The following is a 9,030-nucleotide window of genomic DNA, read 5'->3' as shown; positions in this document are numbered from 1 at the left end:
ATAGAAATAGTAAATATTTGTCCAAAAACAATAATTATAAAATAACTGTTTTCCCAAAATAAAATTGTTTTATTGTCATGTTTATGGAAGAGTGCAAAAACCAGCTGAAAAATTATTGACGATCGAAATAAAGCCTTAAAGTAAAAACAATAATAATTAGAAAAATAACTTCCAAATGTCTTCTCTCTCAGTGTAGTGAAGAAATCGAAAAATATGAATATTGTAGGAAGAAGGAAAATGTAAATTAATAGGGCAAGTTACTTACAAATAGTTGTTTATTAGAACTTCGGTTCCAAAAAAAAGACATAAAATCTTAACGGTACGATTTTTGGTAGCGAGCACGAGCTCCTGGACCACCAAACTTCTTGGGTTCGCAACGACGAGGATCGGCTACCAATAAAGTACGATCATACTGGATCAGTATGTCTTTCAGTTCTTTCTTGGAGGCCTCATCGACGTCTGCAATAAAAAATTCAACTGTTGGCAAAATCTAAAATTATAACTTTTTTAGTTTGTATATTAAGTATGTATTCTAAGTTGGGTTAACTTATTGTAAAAATTTGCCACAAACAACCTTTGTAGATTTTTTAGGGCACAGCAAAAGCAGTGATATATCGCTAAAATAACATGTTAGATTTGAAATCACCATGTATTGATGTGTAATTAAGTGGTGAACTAAAATAGTCTTGTAAAAAAATGCTTGCCAAGTAAAATTTAGTAAAAGCTTCAGTCGAGGGGTTACTAACTGCCCATTATTAGGGTCAAAAGATTGCCTCCCCCAGAAAATCTCCTTATATGTCCTCAAAAATCTCCAAGTTTTTCCCATATCTTTTCAAATATCCTTAATAACCACAAAATCTGCCCAGAAATGTTGTCTAGTTTTTTAAGGCTGTTGTATGTCAATATAAATTATTACTAGTCACATGAGTATTATAAATCTGAGATCAAAAAATAGTTTGATTTAAGTATTATTTAATGTAACAAAGTAGGTCATATCTGTGATTTGTTAGAAAATGTCAAGAAAAATTGCTTTGCAATACCTACAATGTGTAGGTTTTATCATTACCATTCAAAGAAATATAAACACTCATTTTAATTTTTATGTAATAAAATTCTGAGTAAAACTATAAGTTAACATGTTATCCTTGTTTTTTCTTGTTATTGATAAGGAAAATACAAATACATTCAAGTCAAAAAGTTAAGTAAAACAAAAGTTCATGGCAACAACACAATTATGCATGTCATAATATCCTCAGAATCTCCGGGGATTTTCTCAAAATATCCCCGAATTTCCTCGGATTTTATAGAATCACCCAAATATCCTCAGATTTCCACAGATCTCCTCCCCTTGGAACGCAAAATCTCCTCAGTCATTTGAAATTTCAGGAATATTACAAAAAATAGGCTTTTCAATGAACACTTACATGTAACTGTTTTAGAGCACTTTTAGAAGGCAGTAAGGGGTTAAACAAACCACCTTTGATTTTCTGCTATTTGAATATTTTAAATTTTTATCTTCTTTGTTCAGATAAATTGACACCAGACATAAAACTGACAAACAACTTGTGTTTACTGGGTTTTAATTTCTTAAGGAGCTCACAAATAATTGATTAGTCATTTGAGTTGAAACTTGAAACTCCATGACATCCACAATGATGACACAATTTATTTAGATTATAATTTGATCTAACCATAAATTACATTACTGTGATGTCCAATAGTGTAAAGTTAATTAAGAATCATCAACTACTTTATGAGTAACTTATCAATGTTTAAATTAATAAATATGATACTGTGTACTCATTTTTAAAACAGCAAAAAAATAAAATATAATAAAATAACTGCAGAGACCTGTTTAAGGCCAGCATAAACATCATGATTAACCCGATTTTCAACAAACTGGGTTAAATCTCTAAGTAACCCTGACAAGCTATCCTGTTCCAGTTATTATCTAATTTCAAAACCTCATTGATTAATAACTCTCCCAACTTAGGTTTATAAAGTTAGTTCTATATTTTGCCTAAAATATCCAATAAAAAATTACTATCACAGTTCAAATACATATTTGATAATAACTATATATATAGTTTCAAATTATGGTCATACTCATAATAATGATACATACAAATTGCAATACAATACAAAGAACAAACATAATAGTATAATTTACTAGTATTTACTAAATATATTACTTACATTTTTGGTAGTAAGCTACCAAAGCTTTTGAAATAGCCTGTCTGATGGCATAAATCTGGGAGACATGTCCACCACCATTCACTCTGACTCGAATGTCAACAGCAGAGAACTTGTCCTAAAATTAGAGGAATAACATTATGAACTACTCTCGATCTGAATTAATTTGTAGTGTGAACAGACTAAACAAATCAGAGTGTGGTATGATTTCATAAAACTCATATTCGGGATAAAGGAATCATCACAACAAATACACCGGTTTTTGTTCTGAAATAGTGTACAAACACTCACCTTGCCCAAAAGAAGGATTGGCTCCTGCAATTTGTCTTGGAGCATTTTGGGCTCAACTTGGTTCAAAGGACGTCCATTTACTCGCAAGACTCCTCTACCTCGTTTGCAGTAAGCGACTGCGGTAGCAGATTTCTAAAATAAAACACACATTTTAAAGTGAAATGGAGCCTTTTTAACCCAAGATGAGAAAGCCACATGTTTAGCGACAAGTATAGGTTAGGAAATGTTTGAACTTACTTTTCTGCCGAAAACTTGGACAGCGTGGATCGGCTCTCTTTTGGGCTGAAAGGGGAGACAGTTAGTTAGCAATTTTAACAGTAATTGTAGAAGATTTGTGGATTTTTATATGGAAAATTAAGAAATATTTACCTTAGGAGTCGTCATGTTTGCAGCGTTTTTGACGCGAAAGAATAGAAGGGACGAAAAACGGAAGTGTGGTAGGTGCTTGACAATTGACCGGTGACGTTAATTACGTTTGTCTGTCAAAAGTCAAAATGGAATATAAATATCGCATTCTATCACGTGATCGTCTGGTTAATAATATACACAGTGTCACGTGATATCTGCTAGTATAGTTTTTTGATTAGTGCTGTTTTAGTGCAGCGTGCAGCTCTAGTGCATTAGACGCGCTTTTTAACAAATTTGTTTTGCATGAAATAGGATATTGAGGTTTTATCAAGTTTACTCCAAAAACTTGGGTTTGCTTTTGCTTAATAATATTAATTTGTAATGATTTTTTTAAAAAACTAACCATTCCCACATTCTATATGCATGTAGTTGATGGGTTTTCCGTTACTAATGATAGGAATCATGCTACTTTGTGATTTTGTACATTTATACTTTATTAATATTCCAAAACGTCCACGTGTGTTCACACATTTTTTAATAGTCTGGCGACGTTATTTCAGGAGATTGTTCTGGCTATTCCATTCCTCATTTTTCTCAATTTTTAAAACCTCGCAATTTTGAAACAAATTAAAGGATTTAAATGCGGTTTGGACTGTCATTGGGCTTGATTTATCGGCTTTTTTGCTGTTAATTCACTGTAACTGCACTATACAGGGTAGGAAACAAGCGCGTGCAAAAAAGTGAACTTTTTTAGAGTAGTCTCCAATTGGCAAATAATTTTTGGGTTGATTTTAACTCAAGAGAGTGTTGTTTAGGTAAATATCTCGGGACGTTTTCCAATTAATGTCTCATGTCTCAAGAAATATTGATTTATTCGAAAAGGACAATCTTCCTCAAACTAAGTTATATGGCAGCAACTTTGTATTTGCCATTAGATCCAATATTATATGTAACATAATTTGAAAGCTAACCCTATGATAGATAAGACCATACAGAGTGTTCAAGTGGGAGAAAAACTTCTGCAAAAAAAGAAAAGTTTTAAGTTACAGTCACTAATAAATATTTTCTATTTTTTTCCAACATTGTAACTTGTATGTTGTTGAGGGTAATATCTCGGGACATTTTTTAGTGTTTCTTAATTAACGTCATGTGACCAAAGTGTCTTAAATTAAGAGATATCAGCATTTTTATATCATTTAAATGCCGTTATATGTTCAACATTATTGGTTACATATTTTGAGTACTTTTCAGGACAAGCCTCATGTTTGATAGGATCTTACAGGGTATCCAGAGACAGTGAGTAAAACTTGAAATAGTTGGCACAAGTTGTTCTCTCATTTTAACTGCCTCTAGACACCCTGAGACCTAGACCTGGCTTATAATGACAGATCAAAGCTACTGCCTTAATTTGAGATTGAGCACTGGCTATGTCGCATTTTTCGGATAATCCGATATTTTTTGGGACACAGGATCTTAGATACTCCTCAATAGTATAAGTCAAAAGTGTTTCCTATCAGCCAAAAGCCAATGAATCAAGCTCAATGATAGTCCAAATCGCATCAAAATCTGTTGTTTCAATTAAAAATGACCCAAAAAAGTCACTGTCCCGGTTGAGGACCAGCTTATACATTACTTAGTGAATAAACCAACAAGAATTTCAAAAATATCAAAAAGTAGTTGTCTGGATAACTGTATCACTAATGCTGCAATAGAGTCAAACTGGTCTCTATGGGACACATACATGTCTGATCACATGACTATCACTAACACTTACAGATTTTAAAAAAAGGCATTACTAATAACCATACACATCCGGTAAAGTCTTCAGACCCTTATGCACAGAAAATGTAGCATTATGTGTTACTACCCTAAAAAACACTGACTGGCCGTCACTTCTAGATCAACCTGATATAGATTCTACTTTCAATATATTCCAATATATTCCTCAACATTTTCCTTAGAATATTTGAGAGCAGCCTTCCTCTAAAATCAAAGACATATCATTGTAGCAACAGGAATAAGAAATGGTTCAACAATGAACTCAAAGACTCCCTAAACTTACTCACCACTTTTGACAAACAAAATCCAAATGTCAACCTGACACAAGTGATACAACAACAAAAACACTTATACAGGTCCAAAATAAATCAAGCAAAAATTAATTTCTTTACTAGTAACATTGAAAACAACACCAATAAACCAAAAGTAATCTGGAACATAATCAATGACTCCAAAATCAAAGACAACGCCAACATACAAATGACACTCTCCCCAAATGAACTCAACACGTTTTTTGCCAATATATCGGACATTATCTCAACCAATCTTCAGAGGTCCGGGGCTGATCCCACGCACACATCACCTCAAAAATCATACACAACAATCATACCTTATATTCTGAGCACCTGAGTCTCCTACAGGTGTTATGATAATCCTGAAGAGCTTAAGCGACGACACAGCTAAAGATTTATTTGGCCTCAGTAACAAAATTCTAAAACAGCTCTCTGAAGGTCTCGCACTGCCCCTCTCCATTGTCATAAACAAATGTTACATCTCTGGGAGTTTCCCAACTAAAAACTAGTAGAGTAATCCCCATCTGCAAAAAAGGTGATGAAAACGACCCAAGTAACCACAGACCTATTTCCTTAGTCCCGGTTCTATCTAAGCCCATCGAAATCAGCCTAAACAATCGCCTGAGCGCTTTCCTGGAGAGAAGTAATCTCCTCTCGGCGCGTCAGTTTGGCTTTCGGAAAAGAAGATCCACCGCGGACGCATTTGAAGGCTCTGGTGGGCCACATAGTTGAGCGGTTCGAGGGGGGGGGGGGGAATCTGAGTTGGCGATCTTCTGCGACCTCTCGAAGGCGTTTGCCTGTGTGTCACACCGGATCCTTCTTAGCAAACTTGTATACTATGGCTTTAGCGGTAACTCGCTACAACTTATTCAGTCATACCTTTCAGACCGCTTCCATGTAAATGAACTACCTTCCCATCTCTCAAATCTGACATTGCTTCAATATGCAGATGACACAACCCTTCTTGACCATCATTGTAACACTGCTCAGCTCCACGTGGTAGCTGCCGCCACTCTTAGGAAACTAAACACCTATTTTGCTGACATCAATCTATGCCTCAACCTCGAAAAAACAGAAACTGCCATATTCTCCTTGAAAGAAAAAGATGAAGGTAAATCGTTCACATTTTTAGGAGTAATCCTTGACAGCAGGTTGACCTGGAAACACCACATCACCCAATTGACAAAAAGCCTCTCTTCGACCCTATTTCTTCTCCGCAGAATCTCACACACCACTCCAATAAAAGTCTCCCGCACAGCATACATGGGTCTTTTCCAGTCCAAACTATCATATGGCCTATTATTCTGGGGAAATTCGACAGACTGGCAAAAGGTTTTTCTGTTACAAAAAAAAGCCATAAGAATTATGGGCAAACTAGAGTCCTTGGACAGCTGTAAGCCTCTTTTCAAGATCTCCGAATCCTAACCTTACCAGGCCTATACAAATACCAATGTTTCGCACATGTGAAATCCACAATATCAGAATTTGCAACAGTAAGCAGCAGACATCATTATACCACAAGACACGGTGAAAACTTATTAACACAAAGACACAGACTTACCTTAACCGACAAGAGTTTCATCAATAACAGCATCAAACTGTACAACTCCCTGCCCAATGAACTAAAAGCCTTACCCTATGCTACATTTAAAACAAGAATAAAACAATTACTTTTAGATCTGTGTCCTTACTCCTTAGATGAATTTTATATTAGCAATAGTTACAACATATAGGTAATGTTATAGTTATGCTGTATATTGTGTAATTTGTAAAGTATATGTACCTTTGACAATGCTAAACACTGCGACGCTGTGCACTTGAGCAAATATAAAGCATTTATTATTATTATTATTATTATAATATAGCATAATATTAGCTCAATTTAAATGACGAATAACGGTTTTACTTGTAACACAAAACATGTCAAAATCAAACAACCCCTCTAAAAAAAACTTTCAGAGGGGTTTCAAACAATACACCTTCAAAATCACGACCAATGAGCACCGAGCTGGTAAAGTTGTGAGTCAAAGTTCCCCTTCTCATCATTATTTGTTATACGGAGAATCCATGGGAATGACTGTTAGCGCACTTTACCGGTACTGGTGATGTGCATTAATTCGCGGGAATGGTAATTCAAACGCAATTTGTAAATCGTTAGCGGGAGTTTCGTTCAAACACGATCACTAATTGAGATTTTTTTGTGTCGGCATTCTTATACTGACTGATTAGTTGAATATTTACACAGCAAAGTTATTACTGACTATTAGCCACAGTGTGTCTTTTTTTGTTTTACGCGGAATAATTAGTGGTTTAGACGAAAGAAGAAACTAATTATAAGGAGGAATTAACATATAATGATACAAGACTAAAGGTAAATATACCCATAAAGTATAATAAATGCTAAAAATGAGCTTTTGTTTAAATAAATGTTTTTGAAATCCAATTATCCTGTAGGATTGAAAGAAAAATAATAACATAATAAATACATCGCATAAATAATTTTCAAATTAAACGATTATTTTAAGTCACGATCAAGCTATTCTATAGCTCGAATCAGATGAGAAAAGGCCACCGCATCATCAATGACGCAGTTTTTAAAACTATTTCTTTCTCCTTCTACAGTTGCCGTCGCATTAGATATAATCAGAGGCGTCCTATTAAAATATTCCCGAAAATAAATTGTTAAGCGGTCAAAAAGCCACTTGGCAACGTAGTACGGTTTTTACTTGGACACAATTAAAACAGATGCGGCAGCGGCCAGGGACAGATGGACCTTTTTATATGCTTTTACTAGCCGGCACTCTAAACGGTGTTGCCAAGTTTAAAAAAATGTAGTGGCGAACAGGGAGACTTAGGGGGTTAGGTTAGGTTCCGTTTTAGTCTGGTGTTTTGGTTGTATTGTTGATGGTCGCAGTTGAAGTTCACACAGTGTTATGAATGAAAAACGTTATTTTGTCATAATGTCTTCCAAAAAGGTTGGAAGGAAAGGTGTTATCATACACAGCCAAGGCCGTGAAATCGTCAGTAACGTCTTACAATTTATGAAGAAAGAAGCAGAAGGAGTTTCCATTCCTTTGAAAAACTTTTTGTCTTTTATTTTCTTTATTAAAAACGAAGAAAACGTTTCATTTTACTGATAAAATAATAGCACACCACTGACTGGCTGCAACAACTTGGAAAGTAACGAGAGCAGCAATATTTAAAGCGAGACGTACAGAGATCGTGACATCATCGTTTGATGACGCCTGTGGCCTTTTCTTAGCTGATTCGAGCTTTACCAACTGTACTTTTAAAATAAACCCAACTAACTACAAGAAATTTATGTGTTTAGTGATACTTTTACATTACAATTACAATTTACAAAAATAGCGATAAAATACACTTTTTTTTAAATGTTTTTCTAAAAATGCCCGTCTAGCTTTTTCATGATATGTAAATATGCTTTTACAAATATTACTGGCATGTTAGGTAATTATATTCATATTTTTTAAAAAAATTTCTTTAAGGTAAACCGAGAGAATGTGACAAGAACGTAAATGCTCTTGTGAATTTAAAACGTTTAGAATGTTTTCATGTTAATCTCTTTTTTGGTATAAATGTTACTTTAATTATCACTTTCAACTTAAACTATTTTTTTTTTCAATAATTTAAACAAGGTAAATCGATTTTAACGTAAAAAATAGCAGGCTATAATCAATTGGTTTCGGCTTCTGAACAGCGAGGTTGTTTGCTAATAACGTAGAAGTTGTACGTATTTGTGAAGGGCAAATAACAGCAAACGTAAAGGTAATGATAATCAAATTTAGTCAGTAACGTCAACTAAATTTTTAATAATAAAGCCCGCTTATATGCGACTTCTTCAGCTTCCAGCTAATATCATAGAAAGTACTTGTAACATTAAGCGAGTGTAACCATTTTATAACGGGTTTACTTGTAAAAGTGGTATAGACCAGGTCTTTAAAGTGCCACACTATTAATTAAAACGCTAATTGTTGTAAATTTTAGTATGCAGTTAACCATCCATAAGTATACAGGGTGTCTCCAACCTTAACCGTAAATTCTGTTTGAGATTAAGCTCTAAAATAAAAAGCTTATAAGAGAGGTACAACGCTGAAGATGGTTTTCT

The 9,030-nt window shown here is 34.3% G+C and overlaps 2 protein-coding genes across 2 annotated transcripts in view; one reads left to right on the top strand and one right to left on the bottom strand.

Moving 5' to 3' along the window:
* Positions 1–257: 257 nt before the first annotated feature.
* RpS16 (ribosomal protein S16) lies at positions 258–2,963 on the bottom strand. Its single transcript, XM_081996247.1, has 5 exons — positions 2,854–2,963; positions 2,722–2,766; positions 2,485–2,616; positions 2,197–2,311; positions 258–459 (listed from the first exon to the last, which is right to left on the bottom strand). The coding sequence occupies exons 1-5, from the start codon at positions 2,866–2,868 to the stop codon at positions 314–316; spliced, it is 453 nt and encodes a 150-aa protein (XP_081852373.1). The 5' UTR covers positions 2,869–2,963; the 3' UTR covers positions 258–313.
* Positions 2,964–7,009: 4,046 nt separating this feature from the next.
* Positions 7,010–9,030, top strand: part of insc (spindle orientation adaptor protein inscuteable) — a 33,121-nt gene continuing 31,100 nt past the window's right edge. The window contains exon 1 of the mRNA XM_081996207.1: positions 7,010–7,275. The gene's annotated coding sequence lies outside the window, so the exon portion shown is untranslated. The remainder of the gene's footprint in view (positions 7,276–9,030) is intronic.

The sequence above is a fragment of the Ips typographus genome, linkage group LG2, assembly GCF_016097725.1.
Source record: "Ips typographus isolate SLU linkage group LG2, UJ_Ityp_2.0, whole genome shotgun sequence".
Classification (NCBI taxonomy): Eukaryota; Metazoa; Arthropoda; class Insecta; order Coleoptera; family Curculionidae; genus Ips; species Ips typographus.
This window is presented reverse-complemented; position numbering and strand designations above follow the sequence as displayed.

Coding starts and splice junctions, on each gene's coding strand:
- RpS16 (XM_081996247.1), bottom strand. Junction 2,617..2,721: donor TCCAAGTTTTCGGCAGAAAA/GTAAGTTCAAAC, acceptor GTTTTATTTTAG/AAATCTGCTACCGCAGTCGC. Junction 2,312..2,484: donor CAATCCTTCTTTTGGGCAAG/GTGAGTGTTTGT, acceptor CTCTAATTTTAG/GACAAGTTCTCTGCTGTTGA.